Source organism: Semicossyphus pulcher, unplaced genomic scaffold (genome assembly GCF_022749685.1).
Source record: "Semicossyphus pulcher isolate SPU_LCO1_2020_fin unplaced genomic scaffold, fSemPul1.0.p SCAF_6, whole genome shotgun sequence".
Lineage (NCBI taxonomy): Eukaryota > Metazoa > Chordata > Actinopteri > Labriformes > Labridae > Semicossyphus > Semicossyphus pulcher.
The window spans coordinates 11,890,438-11,907,899 of record NW_027211737.1 but is presented as its reverse complement, the minus strand read 5'-3'; the positions used below and the strand labels follow the sequence as shown (position 1 = coordinate 11,907,899).

General features: G+C 41.2%; 1 protein-coding gene across 1 annotated transcript in view; it reads left to right on the top strand.

Moving 5' to 3' along the window:
• The first annotated feature begins 989 nt into the window (after window positions 1-989).
• gpat2 (glycerol-3-phosphate acyltransferase 2, mitochondrial) overlaps window positions 990-17,462 on the top strand; it is a 34,447-nt gene continuing 17,974 nt past the window's right edge. Inside the window, exons 1-11 of the mRNA XM_069683650.1 lie at window positions 990-1,061; window positions 3,961-4,071; window positions 4,801-4,871; window positions 4,974-5,084; window positions 5,509-5,631; window positions 8,093-8,192; window positions 10,899-11,032; window positions 11,297-11,396; window positions 13,901-14,080; window positions 15,524-15,622; window positions 16,012-16,094. Of these exons, the coding sequence (XP_069539751.1) occupies window positions 990-1,061; window positions 3,961-4,071; window positions 4,801-4,871; window positions 4,974-5,084; window positions 5,509-5,631; window positions 8,093-8,192; window positions 10,899-11,032; window positions 11,297-11,396; window positions 13,901-14,080; window positions 15,524-15,622; window positions 16,012-16,094 (1,184 nt within the window). The remainder of the gene's footprint in view (window positions 1,062-3,960; window positions 4,072-4,800; window positions 4,872-4,973; window positions 5,085-5,508; window positions 5,632-8,092; window positions 8,193-10,898; window positions 11,033-11,296; window positions 11,397-13,900; window positions 14,081-15,523; window positions 15,623-16,011; window positions 16,095-17,462) is intronic.

The following is a 17,462-nucleotide window of genomic DNA, read 5'->3' as shown; positions in this document are numbered from 1 at the left end:
GAGTGGTTGTGCCACAGGATGACAGCCAGCCACGTCTTCATCCTTTTGTAGTGGAAACAAAGCCTTACATAAAACTAATGTGAGGCTCTCTCAGGATGGTGGCTTTCATTTGGGGATATCTGTCTCTTTGGAGAATGAGCCCTGGCTCTTGATCTGCATTAATCTACCTTAATCTCAGATGATTACTCATCTGAGTTTAGACAGTCAATGTTATCACTTAGGTAACCTAGTTAAGGTAGATCGTATTAGATGTGACTTATCTTGCCAATCTCTCTCTCTTCTAAGTGGGCAGCCGTGGGACCAGCATCGGTTACATAAGCGCTGTTTTCAGCTGATGGCTATGTACCCTGCTTTTAATGATTTATAACCCACTAGTGAGTATCAGCCCTGCTGCACCTGAGCGTTGCAGAGCAAAGGCAGCCTCGAGTTCCTTTCAATCTCTAACCCCATAATGGCAGTCCTATCCTTGTTCTATTCCTAACTGCATACAGGAGTGAGCACAAAACTTTTAAAGTAAAGTTTGCCACAAGCCCACTAAGAGGAAACAATGGGAGACCGACATGAGGGAACCGCTGGCAAGAAGCTACTCTCCCTTAACTGGAAATAATAAAGGGAAAGTTAAACATTTACTGTAGAGGGAATTTGTGATGGAGGGGGGAAGAAGAGCTGGTTAGATTGGTGAAAGTGTAGCTCTGGGCCCAGAGTGATAGATCAGTGAGAGCTGCCAACACTCCCCTGCCAAGGACCAGACAACAAAATGAATTCTGTGCCGCTGAAATTGTGTGTTTATTTTTTAGTTTGGAGACATGGAGCGGTTTTTCAAAGCGTTGACGTTTGACCCTTTCACATTCACATGTGCTCACTAACAATTCTCAATATCCAACACAATGTGAGAACGCACAGCTTTAACGCGATGCTGCATAATGTACTCTATTCACCCAATCTGTTCTTTGGCAGGTCTCCGCGTGGAAGTCTTCAGGCAGCTCACCATGGTGCAGGAGAAGAATGATGGGATAAACAAAGACATGGTCCTTCCACCAATGCAGCAAAATAGACCCGCTGTAAGAACACTGTCTGCATGACTCTTTCCAGCTGTCATCTCCCATTTTCTCAATGTGAAATAATGTCAGACACTTTGTTCTTCACAATCACGAGAGAACATGCGCCACCCCATGTGATTACTTCTGTTTGATGTTTACCAAATCACAGGATGGGATTTATCTGTGGGTCGTTCTAACACAACATTTTTAGGAGCACTTTAACATTTCAAGAGATATACCAATTTGCTTGTTTGCAGTTAAATGTAAAAACTGATAGCAGTCTCATGTCTGTGTGTTAAAAATGGAACTGGATCCTGGGGCCAATTAGCTTAGCTTTGGATAAGGACTGGATGCAGAGGGAAGCAGCTAACCTGGTTCTGTCACGAGTCCAGAAGCATACCAGCATCTCTGGACCTCGAGAATCACCATGCTATATCTTTTTTGTTTAATCCATAAACGTTTTCTGGTTTTACGTGGAGTTTGGTGTGACACAAAGTGGCTCAAAGTCAGTGAAAAAAAGGAAATCACACAGGGAATAAACCTGAAACTCTACATTTATTGTAAAATAAGCACAATTATGATAATTAAGTAGGTCAGTCATGCATGCAGTCCTGGAGTCTTTTTGTCATTGTAAGATGGTTGACACACTTTGGTTTTTCTGAAGTACATTTCTCCTCTTTAACCACAAATAGATTCTCTTTATATTTTGTGTATATGCACTAGTGTATATGTGTGAAGATTAAAAAAAATGAGATACCATTTCCCCCTGCTTTACCACTTCCCCACTCTGTCTCCAAACATTAATGATCGTCAACTGTCAAACTTATGGCAAGTCTTTATGACGTTCATGTCTGATAATTATTCGTATTTCCTTTGATACGTATTAATGCGATGCTTTGTGGCAGCGAATGGCTCTGTTGTCCAAAAACACCAGAAAGGACTCGCAGACTACTCGGTCATTAATGAAGGGATCGTCCAATCAAGAGACCCATTTTGTCATAGTTAGTTTGTGGCAGAAAAAGACGACTTATTTTGCACACAGACATGAGAGGTGTTAATCATCTTCTCTGAGTCTGGTCAACAAAGTGGGAACGCTTATGTCCCAAAATATTGACCCTTCTTCAACACGTAGGCTGGAGTGTGGTTTTAGCCTTATAACACTTAAAGTTTGTTTCCTATGTGTATCATGAATTGGTTCTGCTTCACTTTCTTCCTTGATTCATTTCCTTGAACTAGTCGTCTCATTTAAATAATTGATAGTTTGTTTCGATGTTTTGTCATCTCACTAATGTTTTGTCTCTAAATCGACCTTTTCTTGGCAAGGAACTGATTTAGTCAGCTGCTCTGTTTTCTGCAATCCATCATCATCATTCAGATAAAGGAAAGTTTCATTGATTCAACAAGATTCATTAGCTCGCTTTGGATGAACTGTGTGATCGGTCTAAATCCTACTTAACACTTGTCAGGCACAATAACGGCCCACACAAGCACACAGTGCATGTTAATTAATGAGTATCTTTGCTGTTTGTTTTCTTAACACAAATATTTGTAAAAGTGACCACCAGTCGACCTGCTGCAGGAGACCTTAGGTCTGCTTGATTAGTATACAGTACACATTGTGGCCTGTGGTTCAGTGCAGGAGCTGTGTATACCTGATGTGCACTGATTGCCTGATACTGGGTCTCATATGGGCCCTGTATTAATATTTACTGCACCGCAAGTTATTGCATGCTCCCGTGGATTCAGAGTTAACCCAATTACAGCAACAGAGGGTTCATAACAAAAGCAAATGAGATCAAGAGCAAAGAATCAAAGCATTTAAACCGTTTTTTTTTAAACTTTTATTGTCATGTTCTGGTATACTTCTGAAGACGATGGTGAATTCAAATGTAGCTCAAATACGTAAGCATGGGTGGAGGCTTTTTGGAGCTCTTGATTTAAACTGTTCTGCTGTGAAAACAGCTTACTCAAATACGCTTTAGAAGCTACTTTGTTAAAGTAGGTGGAATAATGTATTTTGTTTTGAGGATGCATTGCTTTGTGTAATGGTGTCTTTGATCCTAACGCTCTGCTGTCAAATCAGTTCTCTGCGTGTCTTAGTCCTTCTCAGGCTCATGTTTACATGTAAAAATAGAAATTAGAGATGCACGATATTGGATTTTTTGCCGATATCTGATATGCCGATATTTTACAACTCATTTAGCCGATTACCGATACCGATATTTTTTTCCCGCACACCTAATTGCAGAGATCATCAACTCTCTTCTGTATTGGAATTAGCGTACAGTATAATGGTGATACTCTTATCACATTTGTTACAACGGTCGGGGTGACGGGTCTTGAGATGGTTAATCAAGTTTGTAGTGTTGAAAGACTTTGCCTTGGCTCCTCCTCGCATCACCGAAGCTGAGCAGTCATTGCAAATAGCACTTTTGCGATCTATTGCGGACACTTTGAAAAAACTGACATTTTGGCTTCTAACTCTCTCATGCTGCAGGTAGACACAAGTGACGTCATCACGCTGCGCTGCGCAGGTCTTCTTCGCGCCGGGGACATTGCGCCGAGGTCGGGCATTTAATCAAGTATGCAGCAGCCCATTATTTTATCGGTTAATTATCGGCGTGTTGGTAGATATCCGATAGTTCATTTTTAAGCCAATATCGGCCGATACCGATAACGTGCCGATAATATCGTGCATGCCTAATAGAAACCCTGAGATTGATGTGTCCAAGAAACCAGCTTTCTCCAGGAGGAATTCTGGGAAATTGTGTTTCTCTTATTTTCTACGGCAATTACAGAAACAAGACTAACTTAAAGTTATTTTAGCTAGGTTTACCTCATAAACTGGCAACTGAGTCAATTTGGTTACAAAAACATGCAGATGTGACACCTTGTTTAAATGTTTTTCCTTTCCTTTTAGTTGTCATGGGGATCGAAGATCAAGAAAAAAGTGAGGACGGTGCCTCCCTGTCTGGGAAAGTTCAGACCCACTGTAGGCCAGTGCTGCCACCAGTGCACCCCAGACAGTCTGGTGAGTGTGCTGCAGGAATGGGAGGAGAAGGTTAAAGGAGAGGAAGCAGAGGAGAGTTAAGGTTGAAATGAGACTAATGAAATGAGAGGGGACGGCTGTATGTTGATAGCTGTAAACAAATCTAATTTGTGCTGGAGGTTTGCTTCCAGGAAACCGAGTATTCCATACTGACCTTGCCTGACACATGCATGACTCATACAATGTGCAGCTTTATCGCACGACGCCACAGATGTCCCAAGTTTTTTAGCCTGCGTTACCACAGGAATGTCTGTTGACTGAGATTTAAACCACCAGCCCATGACCTCCACATCCAGCATCTTCCCCTGTAAGATCATCTGAGACCAACAACCCCAACAGCTGTGATACAATTGCACATTATAAGGAGCCTTTCATTATGACCAGCCCAGGGCACACCTGTGTAATTATCATGCTGTGTAATCAGCTTCTTAATATGGCACACAGGACAGGTGGATGGATGATCTAAGCAAATAAGTGCTCATAAACACAGATTTAGGAACATTTGTGAACAAAATTAGGGGGAAATGAGCCTTTTGTTTGCACAGAGAAAGTCTGAGATCTTTTTATTTTAACTCATGAGGAATGAGAGCATAAACAAAAGTATTGATTGTTGTTCAGTGTACTGTGTAATTAACTTGATTGTGTCCAATAGAGCTCATTCTGTTACCACCCAAGTCATCTGTCTGTGTCTGCTTCTCTGTCACGTTTTAGAGCAAGAAACTTGGACAAAACTCTTCACTTGGCTTCCACAACCTGCTGAGTGTCAATGAGACACACACCAGGTATTGAAAATATCTGCAGTTTTCAAGGTTTTAGAAACTTCAGTCCCAACACACTCACTCATAAACACTTTCTGCCTCTTCCATGGGTGTTTTCTTTCCTAGGTATCGAGGCTGGCTGGTGCGGAGGGTGTGCTGCGTGCTGTTTGTGAGTGGGTGCAAGGTTTACACCAGCCCAGTTAGCAACAGACTGGAGAGAGTCTGTCAGAGCAACAGGTACCAGAGGGGAACAAGGAGGAGGCGGGAGAAGACAAGTGATGCCGGAGGAGAGTAAAGAAAAGATAGGCAGAGATATCGAAAATGAAACCGGTTCTATTCAGGGTGAAAAACAGAGAAAGGAGGGGAGCAGATAAGAGGCAAAAACAAAGATAGAGAAAATGAACGCTATCATTTGGTCTGTGCAGAGTGAATGAAAGAGGATAACTTTGAAACGACATCACACTATCCCTATCTCTGCCAGAGACTTCAGTTTGTAGTTGTTGTTGTCTCTCCTTCGCTGTAATTGAATTCAACCTTTATGTAACCTCTTTACTCAAGGATGTAGTTGTTGTCTTACTGGAAGGAGGGTGTTTGTCTGCGTGTAGCACAGAAAAGGCTTTGTGCTGTGCTAACCCTGCTGTCCTGTGACCATGTGTTTCAGGGTGAAGGAGACGCTCACAGCAGAGCATAAAGCACCTGAGGGGGCAGACAGCCAAGGGCAGAGCAGCCTCCTCTCCCCATTCTTCCCTCTCATTAACACCTGCATCTCCCCTGGCGTCTTACGGTGCGTGTTTGTTTCTGTGTGTGGGCAAATGGGCAAAGGGTGAGGTTCAAAGATTGTTCATCTTTTATTTATAAAAATTAACCTTTTCACTTAGAAGTAGCAAGAATTGAAAAGGGATATATGGTACAGTTTTAATAGCTCCGTTTATATGGAAGCTTTTATTCCATTTGTTATCAGTTTAAAGGCCAAACAGAAAAGAAATGCTTGAATAAAAAGGTTGCAGAGCGGGAGCTTAAAACCTTTCATAAACCATTCAACAGCAAATTTACCATTTAAAGATTTAACCTAAGACTATTTTCTGGCTCTGTTCTTTATGCACACTCCCTATGTTTCTCCATTACCAAAAAATGTCAGCTACCAACTTGAACTCTTATAGAAGTTAACATTATTGGACAAATATGCGGTTGTAAACATGAATAAATATCCGCCTGAGGAAGAGGAATGCAAGATGTATTCATCCCTTTTTTGTGCATATCACACAGATGTTCCAATTAAATGCTGTGGTGCATGTTAACACCACACTGATTAAATCTTCAATCTGAATGATTTTAATCAAAACGATGTAACCTCAGCTTGTGAAAATGAAGAAATCAGAGTTGTGAAGTGCAACAAGCTACTAGTTTTGAAAGCTTCCATTAAATGATTTTCTTCCATCGTCCTCAAAATAAAAACATTAGTAGCAGTTTAGAGTATTGCAACTTGTTGTGTTTTTTTCCCCTAATCCGAAATTACTAATTGATCCAACTTAAATGTATCGACTGTGTAGCCAAAGCCTGAAAGAGTTCTTTCACCTGTGGCATACACCTCCATGGTTTGTCCAAAAACTGTTAAAAGGCATCAATAAGCCACAGTGTTACATTCATCGTACTTTATTCTGAGTTTATTCAAGACAAAATCTGCAGCTCAGAACTCCGTCCATAAAGGGCCTGTTTGATTAATGTGTGTGCCCCTTTTAGAAAATGATTCATCCTTTTATCCATCGAAGTTAATGTTGATGACATACTTTTAAACACTGACCTTCTCAGTAATAACAAATGGGCTTGGGGCTGGAAGCAACAGAATCATGGCCTTTATCTTTTCAGGGGATTTGTTGACCATAACAACAAAATGTAGAGAATACTGCCAGCCTTATCTTTTAAGTACTGCCATAGCTTCAGATGCCACTGCTTTGGATGAGCGGGAATAATAGCCATAGCAAATCCTGAAATTATTCATAGTGAAATTAGAAACACAAGAGTGCATTATAGTTCCCAGATTCATCCAAAATAGACTGAGAATATGAATAGCACTTAATATATTTGTCATAAGTTTTCTGAAAGTGCAATCTTTGGCTGCTGCTTACTGCTGCTGAACAACCGAATACGAGGCGCAGTAATTAGATTTTCCTTCTGTAGAAAATGTTCCAGTTCTGTGTGCATGGGATTGTATCTTTGAATTTTTTTATCAAAAACAAAATGTTTTCCAACACAGTTGCTCATGATTTTTACTGAAGATTACACTGATGGAAGTTTTAATGCCTACCGACGTGCTCCAAATGGCACTAATCTAACACTGTGTGAGAGATGACATTTTGATTTGGACCCTAGATGCCAGAATTAAATACTTCCTTTTGGCTTTTCTATGACAGAACAGAAAAAAAACAAGAATGACATAAAGGAAGAAAGAAAGAAAGACAACTTTTTATACAGTGTACATGTATGTTGTTAGTCAGATTGAAAATGGTTTATATGTAACTGCCTGCTGGTGCTTGAGGCAGTCATCAAGATGACTGACAGTTGATGAGTTATAAACTTGTCCATGGGCAGTGGAGGAAATGTAACACACTTCGATCGCTCCCGGCGAAAAGATGCGTGTTGTATTTTAAATTGAAGTTGGGTGTTATGACTCTGGCAGGTCTTAAGAGCCTGTTCCTGTAGCCACGGACAGCATTAGATTTCTGTAAACGTCTGGTGAATTGAAGTGGAAACTTCTTCTTCTCTTTTCTTTTTTTTTTTGCTAAAGAAACTTTTCTGGGTTCGTTTCAATCTCTCTTCAAAATCGTCGCTTCTCTGTCTTTCTTCTTCTCTCCTTCTTTCTCCCTCATTTACAGCCCTGGCCTTCGTCCCCATCCACAGCTGTCAACCTTACACACCCCTCTTTATCGCTTTCCGGTGTCGCCTTTTCTGCATATCATCAGTTTCTTTCTTATCCTTATCCCTCTTCTCACCACTTTTTCTCACCCCCCATCCATCTAATTTACATGTTGTCACACTTAACTTCATCCTCTCTTTCTTTGCTAAAGCTCCCTTGTGCTCGATATCTCGTTATTGTGCTGCTTTTCCTTTTCCGCTTCACCCGTATGTCTTTTATTCCTTTGTGTATATTGTCCTTCTCTCCTCCTTATCTCCTGCCATTAAGTTTGACCCTCTTCTTTCTTCCCTCTTTCTTTACATCTCTCCACCTACTATCCTCTCCTCTCTAGATTCATGGGATGGTTGATGCTGAAAGTGTTTCCCTCTGTGTTTGACCGTGTCCAAGTTAACCTCAACCATCTGTCGGCTTTGCAAAGAGCCTCACAAGAGGTGCAAGTATCTATAAACGCACACACGCACACACATGCACACACATGCACACACATGCACACACATACATACAGATACAGACAAAATGTGATTACTTTTTTTATAACAGATCATTAAATTTGCCCATAACTGCTTCCCCAAAGGGTTTCACCTCTTCCTGCAGAACATAGAAAGCCTATGTTATATTTGAACACAGCTACTTTGATGTTTTGGCTCAAAACAGCCACTCAGGTGTGAAACAAGGCTGTGCTCAGCCGTCTAATGAGCTGGTACGCAGCTACAGCCCTGCTTGTACACACCCACTACAGAACATTTCAAGGTAAACAACAACAACAACAAAACATTTTTCAGTGAAGAAGGGTATCAAAGGATTACTTCTGAAAGAAATCCAAAATACTTAAAGGTTTCTTTTCTTTTACACTCAATTATTTTCTGTTATTTTCCTAAAGACTACACAGCTCTAATTACATGCTTGACTAAGTAAATACAAGAAAATAAATCTGAGTCAGGCTGCTGTTGTAGAGGTTCGAGATGGGCATGAAGGAATTCAGTGAACTATGTCCTCAGCTTAGATCTCAATGAAATGGATTCAATTACACAAAGGAAGGCAGGACCAGCAGGAAATGTTTCTATTGTTGTCAGCTGGTTGTCACGGCCTATTCACGCTTTATTACACTTCATGAATAGTTTCCTCTTTTTCACTTATAATGTGTCCACGTGAGTTTTTGAAACCAGGAAATACATGAACTGTGTAAAAAGAAAATAGGTTAGGTGATTGACTTGATTTAGTCTGTTGGGGATGATTTTTCCCTTTGATCTAAAATTGGAACATAACAAAGGACATTTTTCATCGTCTGAAGGCTTGTGGCCCTCATCATGACGCACACGTCTTAATCTATATTACTGTTTTATTATATCCCCCATGCCTGAAGGGGACCATGTGGTCTGTGTGTCTGCTAATCCAGCTTACTACTGGACCCATTGGCCTTTTATGTTCAAATTTATGCCTGTGTGCTCAAAGACTTCTTTGGGCCAATCATTAAAGTTCACATTCTATAGATGTTTTATACATTCACTGACTGCTGACTCCTCACTCCTTTTAACTGGGCATCAGAGGCCACAAGTGAACAACTGCGTCACCACAGGCAATCTTGTTAAAGCTATGGAAAGGTACGTCGTGGTCACATTAGTGTTGGCAGACTCTAACCCAAACCACAGAGGGCACCAATATGGGGCAGAGTACAGACCTCAATACACTGCTGGTCCAGCTCCTTCACAGTCATGACAGTGGCAAAAGCCCTTTTTACAATGCGGTTCCGCCTCAGCGCCGTAACAAAACTCCGCCGTCATGCGGCCTTTGCCATTTTACATTGGACCAAGCAACGCCGGCATAAATTCCATTTAGCAGACGTTTTTGTCCAAAGTGACGTACATCTGAGAGTTAATACAACACAAGCAAGAGCAAGACAGGAGGGAACCAAGTCAATAAGTGCCAATACAACAACAAACAGCTTCAAGTGTGACCAGACACTGGTGCTGACATGTTTATTAAGGGTGACCAGGTGTGTGTAAAGCTGCCCCGGTGTGTGTTTTTACATAGGGTTCCGGCCTTGCGGAAGCAAAATGTGCGCAAGGTGTAAACAAACAGCGCCTGCTTCAAATACACACACAGCGCTGTTTCACCCTGCCGGCTCTGCTGTTTACACGGGCGCCGTTTCGCCTCTGTTACAGCTCTATTACTACCTCCGATGCCAGCTCAGAGGCGAGACAACTTCGCCCCACCATTCCGCCTCCGTGCATTCTACATAAAAGAAGGATAGGGGCTAAAGATTTATTCATCTTGTGCCTAAAATGAGTCGTAACAAGTCCTGTAGTTTATGGATTCAATCTGCAGAGGCTCCCATTCAAAACGAGACCGTTGTGGTTAAACCTTGATAGTGTATCCTGTATATTGTTTCTTCTTCATTTCACTACTGACATGCACACATACGACATAGAGCCTGAACTGCATCTCCTGATGCCCACTAACAACAAATGACTTCATTGTCACTGGTAATTTAATATATTGTGAGTCATGTAACCCATGACTTCTTATGATTTTATGGACAGGTTTGCCAGATAGCTTTAAGATGAAGAAATGAACATGTTTTCACCACTGCTTCAAAGCACCTAGTCATGACCTGGCTACTTATTTTGTTTTAGTATCGCAGCACTTTTATTGCAAACAGCATTACCCTCATAACTGTGGTGACACTATCATATCCACAGAGGAAAAACATGTGCTATGTCTCTGCTTTGACTTCACTCGACATGTACTTGAGTTTGAGATAGTAGCTCTTTATTTCCATGTCTCTTATGAAAACACATCAAATGCTACTCAAAACACAAAGGGCCCCATACATAATAATAGAGCAGCTGGTGACCTTAAAAAAAACCCCTCACTGTATGCTGTCAGAGTCTATAGTACATACAGTCATTCAATCTCTGTCTCCATTTTAACTGAGTGTAAAAAAAGACAATAAAATAACAACTTTACATCCAAAATTAAAAATGTACTTTCTCAACATAACGCTCTGCTGCTGCTATCTGAAGCTTGTGAGGCATGATTGTAAAACTGATAGAATATAAGCCCACAGAAACACGCTGCCACCTCTCACAATGTGAAGAATCCTGTTTCTCTAAAGCTGCTTTTGTTCTGTAATTCAGGGATCTCCGCTGGTTTATGTGCATGTGCGTCAGAGCATCATGGACTGTGCTCTCATCCCTCTGGTGCTCTTCTGCCGCAACCTGAGAGTCCCCTACACTGTTTGCCCGCTCCAGATTAACAGCTGCTTCCTGAGGTATAATAATATGCCTACACACCCACATATGAGCTACCAGACGAGTTTCGACGAGATAACAAGTATGCAGTCTATATATACTTGAATACAAAACATGCGTTTTCTTCCCCCACAAATACCATTTGCCAGAAATAAGAGGCTGAATTTATCACCTTTATCCACAGCACGATATTTAACAGCAATCAACTTTATTTTGAATCCCTGCAAGTTTCTTTGATTAAACTACATATGTTACATTTGCAGTGTCATCTGTTTATCCTTTAGATCCATCCTGCAGAAGGTGGGTGTCGTCCCCCTGCCTTCCTCTGTACTGACTGAACAGGAAGCTGAGACGGACGGTCTGTACTCATCTGTCAGGACCTCTGTAAGTCTGATGTTTTCACAGTTTGGGCTTGAGATGAGGTAGGATGTGGTAGTATTTGTAGAGGTTGTAATTTATTGAGTTTTGATATTATTGTTAACTTCTGATTTTGGCCATGAAAAGCTTTGCTCTTCAGTGGAGTGAGGACAATTCATTAGGTGTTTTAGGACCAAACATCTCTGGGGACCCTCTGAGAGGAACTACCCACTAGGGACGCCCCCTGACAACTACAAACCTTCAAGGGCTTTTTTTCCTGTTTGAATTTATACTGTTTTAAGAAAAACTCCCGAGACATAAGCCAGCAAGCAGCTGACACAGTAACACCACGTAAAACAACAACAGCAAGATGAAAGGGGCTGCAGCTGATGCTGTGTGCTTTTTGTGTCACAGGTGTTGAGTAGGATATTTGCAAATTAGGTCTTCACTCTCACTCCATTTGTTTTGGTTCATTTTGGAAGGTTACCTTTGCTAGCTCTTAACATAGGTTTTTAGGGATGGCCTTTGCTGGGGCTCGGGTTTAGCTCAGAGCAGGCGCTCCATGTATAGAGGCTACTGTCCTCGACGCACTGATCGCAGGCTTGACTCCCGTTCTGCCGATCATTCAGTGCATGTCATCCCCCACTCTCTCCTCCCCACATTCCACGTCTATCTTCAGCTGTGCTTAAGGCAAAAGCCAAAAAAAGAATTTTTATAAAAAAATTTTTAAAAAAAAGGATGGCCTTTGCTTATGCGGCATTGCCTCAAGCGTCATGTCCGGACCAATCAGCGTACGTTCCCTCAAGGTTCCTCTTTTTCTCAGAAAAAACCTTCTCTGAATTAGGAGCTAAAAAAGTCCCATCTGACCAGTGTTATAAGAACTATAATCGAGGCAGGGTCTTCCCATTGGTCTTAAAAGTAAAGTTCCTCCTGTCAGCAACCGCCTTCTGTTCAAAAACGGCGAATATATGAAGCTAACATAGCTTATGGATCGTGATCATTCCCACTAACGGCCACCTAAAGATGGACATTCAGTTTAAATTTGTATTCTCCACCCACAGTTAAAAAATCCTGAAATTACAAACTACTTTCACATACTTCCCGTTCAACTGTCAAAAGCTAATTCAGGTTTTGTGTACCCTTTCCTCAGTGTCCTCAACCATGAAAACACCCTCTTGGCACAAACCATTTCAGCCTGACATTTCAGGTCCTCATTAGCTGCATGTGTGAAACCAAAAACAGTCTGTTTACTCCTGGATGGGAAAGAGGCACTGGCCCACAAATCAGTAAACATGTTGCAAATGCATTTCGCTGAAAAAAAAAAACCTTCATAGACAGCCGGTAATTATATAAAATTGCAGGGTAAGCGGAAGATACCTGTCCTCGTAATTGGGCTGTTTAGTGTATGTGCTGTCGGTTCAATTCATACCCTCTCACATACACATTTTTCATTGCACTCCACGGTGGAGTGTTATCACAGACAGCTCCTCAATCAGCGTACAACCTGTCTTTTCCCCCTCTCCCTCATTCCCTAGCCTCATCCCACTCTCTATTCATTGTCAAAATTACCAGCGGGCTTGAGTTTTTGCTACAGAGATTGCTGCTTTTGAGTTGGCAGGAGTGACAAAGCAATGAGAAGAGGGAGGAGAAACGAGAAGAATGGTTGTTAGTGTGATTGTGTGAGCTTGGCAGGTCTGGGCAGGTTTCTATTTTCATGAGGAGGTAATGTATGTTTTTGGCTTATTTTAGAGATTCATGTGGCCCGTATTAATGACATCCTCCCCTCTCTCCTCCTTTGCATATAAAACACTTTCTTCTAAAAAAAAAAGCCTTTGTCTGATGCTGTGATATGTATTAGTAATCAACACATGTTCATCTTTCTATCTATCCAGGGAAACTCTGCATGCTTTTTATCAGTTTACCTTAAGACATAACTCATTTTGAGGAGTTGCTGGCTTTATTAAGATCAATATTGTGCTATACGGCTCGATAAGACTGCTGAGTCTGACATTAATCTGTAAGAGTACAGCCTCAGTGGAACATTAACAGGTTGTTTATGAACGACACAGTGAGTCGGGTTTTTTTTCCATGACCATTTATGTGAGTAAGCATTTTGGCTGTGTATGAGAAAGCCGGCTTGTTTATTGGTTGTATTTCAATGTTAATAGACCTTTATTGTTTATTGAGTGTAGGCCTGCTTAGCAGCTGTTCAATACTAATTGAATTTTCCTTGTCTGTAAGACAAAAAACGCACTTGGGGCAGGAGAAGTGCCGCTGAATGTCATGAAGTGTCCCCCACACTCCTGTATTATTTCTGCTCTTTATCCTGCCTGCTCTCTGTGTTTTGACTTCTCCTCCCCGCTGCCCTCCATACTTTGTTTTCCTTTCTCTGTATATTCGACCCCAAGGTCTGGTTTATTACTCATGTATATTTTAAAAATGCTTTGCAGGTATTTTATGTTACTTGTTTACCTGCTACCAAGACTTTTCAGCTCTTTGTCTCTGCCTCTGTCTCTTTCCTTTCTCCTCAGCTGGTACGTGAGCTGCTACATGAGGGCCAGGCTTTAAGTGTTGGCGTGTCAGCGGAGTCTGGCCAAGGCGGCCAGTGGCTGGCTTGCATCAGACAGCTCATCAAAGAGGGATCTGTCCCCGATGTCAGTCTGGTCCCTGTGGGCATTTCCTACGACTGTTTGCCCAAGACGACCGTACAGGTGGATGGGTGTAAACACGCACTTGCAAGCACACACAAACTTAATAAAAGCCATCTGTAATGTCCTGAGGAGCTACTGAACAGGTTTGGTGTCGAGCAGAGGTTTTCAAACTGTGAAGTTTAGCTCCTCAGGCGGGCGCAGAGGGAGGCGAAGATACTGCATGAGGTCAAAGGGACAGATGCATGCAGGTGTTTTAAAAACAGCCGGATGTTAGTTAGTTTGACCCTCTGATTTGTCCTGCATATCAAAATGTTTCACAGTTGTGAATGCAGAAGTAGCTATAGCACACAGTTTATGGAATAAAGTAAGGTTCTTAAGTGTCCCAATCTTTGTAACAAACCCCCACTCAAATCTGAACCCCCAGACATGATACCAATAAGGTGTTTTTTGCACCTTCACCTTGTTTTTTACCTTATTTGCTGAGGTGTCTTAAGCCGCTACTCAGCTGGTCTAGCAATGCCACATACTTCAACCGCAACAATGGAGGAAGCTGTTGTTGGGGCTGTGTGTTTGTTGTAAGTCATGGGTTACATAATGATGTATATTTAGACTTCACGTCGGTCCATTTTTAAGGCTCTTGTTAAGAGCTGTTACACAAGTTTCTGAAGATGCGGATGCTTGCCTTGCTTTGGCTCATCACTCAAGGTTGCTCCTGTGCTGGGAGCCTACATATTATGAAGTCTCTTTATACTGTCTTCTAAGATAACTAATAGCTCAAAGAATACATAGCAACATCATACGTCCTGTTAACATACCCAACAGCATTATGGGAAATGTAGTTACAATACTTAAAGCATGGTTAGGATGGTTAAATAATATTAGGAGTAACTACATTATTATTAACTTATTTAATGTTGCACTGTCAATATTTTTTTTATTAATCGAGGCCCAGGACTCTCTTGTGGGTGTCGTTTTAATTTGTATCTAAAGGGTTGCCTGAACTTCTAGTTCAGAGAGGAAAACAATGGCACAAAATGAGTAAAACAATGTGAGTCTTGTTCCACAACGTTGCTGCTGTATTTCTCACTGGCCTGCGTAGTTCGATTAGTTGAGGTTTGCATTTAATTTTCTGGGAGCAACAGTGATTGCTATTAGTCTTCATTAGTCTCGCTCTCTGTTATCTGCACTTTGGGACGATACAAGAGAGTGGGAGCTGCTTTGGGGTTATTGCCATAATAAGGTCCTCGCCTCATCATTTAGTTCTGTCATTCACACAGTGCAAATAAATTACTGTGCATGCAGTTCTACTATTCATACACAAACTCTCGGACTTGCTATTTATCTTTGTGTGCATGAAAGATCCTGCTCATTAGGGGTATTGTTGCTGTGATGTCCTTTCAAAAGGCAAGGCCTTATTAAGATATAATCTTGCTGTATGTAGCATACATATTACTATGTGTGTGTGTGTGCGTGCATGTGTGTGTGTTTGACATACCCTCACAGGTTGGCCTGAGCTCTGTGTTACAGTGGCTGTGGGCTCTTCTCTGGAGGAGACCAGGAGGAAGTGTGAGGATCCACTTCGGTCAGCCCTTTTCTCTCAAGGTACACGGCAGAAAGAGCAGATCATCATCGTCCTGCTTATCACTGACAGAGGTGTCCTGTAACCCTGAAATTGAAGCAATCTCTAGATGTTCTGTCATTTTCTCAGCAGGAACATGATCAGTTTGACCCTAACTTCCCAAAGAATCACACATTTGTATTTCTTGACCTAAATATTTACTGCCTTTATGTATTTGTTATTTCTCCTATTGACAGAGATCTACAAACTACAAACAAATTTAGTGTAACTGAAGTTTATATGACGTCAAAAGTAAAGTAAAGGAATGCATTAGAATGTTTTAATGCACACGTTGTCTTATTTTCTTCACCTAGTTTGAGAACACTTTTAAAAGAGTGGGAGTGTTTGTGTCCTTCCAAATGTATGTGTGTAGGAGATGTGCGAGTCGGGGAGGTGCACCGTTGATGAATGGCTCCCTCTACAGGACCTGTTGCTGCCTGTTATCCTCAACAACAGGTAATCAAAACCACCTGTGTGCATACATGCATGCTCGAGTAAGTGTTTACACTGTAATTGAACAAACCACAATGGGATTTGGTTTCATCTAACATCTGTGAAATTGAAAAGTTACTTTGTCTTAAACTTTGAAGATAAACTCCCTCTCTAAACCTAGAATCTGGCACGGATACCATGCAAGCTCTGATGAGAGTTTTCATCCTCTTAGACTCGCTCCAATTACCATCAGCATTACGCAGTCTGCCAGTGAAAAAGATAACAGAAAGAAAATAACATCCTCGCTCCATCTCTGCTTGGCTTCTGACGAGCAAAGTGGTTTCTCCCTCCGTGTGTTTAATTCTTCTGAGAGAAAAGATGCAGAAGAAACCAGCATGAGTGAAAGAGATGGCAAGTGATGGATAAAAGAGAAAAGGGGGGGATCGTTGGATTGGATTGTTGTCAGCATGTGAGCAGTTTTACTTCTTTGTGCATTTCTATTATTTACATGCTCCAGTACTTAACACTGTGTCCCCGCCATGCTACGTCATTCTGTTAGTCGCTGCCTGCTGAAGTTACAATACTTTAAAACTTTGTTTTCCTGTGTAATGATCACATCGAATATGAGGGCCCCGGTAATGAAAATTAAAAATTGTTATTTTCAAAAATCTTATTTTCCAGAAGTGCACATACTCACAGTTTAGTCAGCCTCCTTTGAGATAAACAATGTCTCTGGGGTATTAACAGAGCCAGATATGACTGCTCTCTCTGATTCACTTCTGCGTATATCTCCCTGACACATGCACAGCCAAGACAAATACATAACACTATCGTCACTTCAGCGTAGCCTCTGATAAGCACCTCAACACACCTCAATTTGAGTGATAGCGTCTATTTATTAGCCTTGTGTGCACCTTAAGAGCCGACTTATTCTACTATTCTACTATTCTACTCTCATAAAGGCCATTAAGAGTTGTTTTTATCTACTCTCAGTTCTCTCAATTTCCTGTACAAATTATACAATAAGATTGAAGTCGTTATTATTGAAAATTCCATGTAATTTAATCAAATTAAGCCATTCTATTTTTTTCCACTTGGGTTTATAAATATGTTTATTTTATACTGAAATTCACATGATTTGTTATGCAACTCCTTTGACAATGAATGCAATCTACTGTAACACATTCTGATGACATAACACCAACAGCAGACCTTTTATTCTCCTTTACAGACTGCCTTATCCGTCTTTATGGTTGTAATCCTTAAGATTTCTGCTCTGGTTGATTTAGCAACAACTGTGATTACCTTGGTATTAGCAACGCTCAGTGAGCATTAACTTTGTCAGAAATCCAACAGAAGAGCAGCTATATATCTATTTATAGTGCAGCTTTA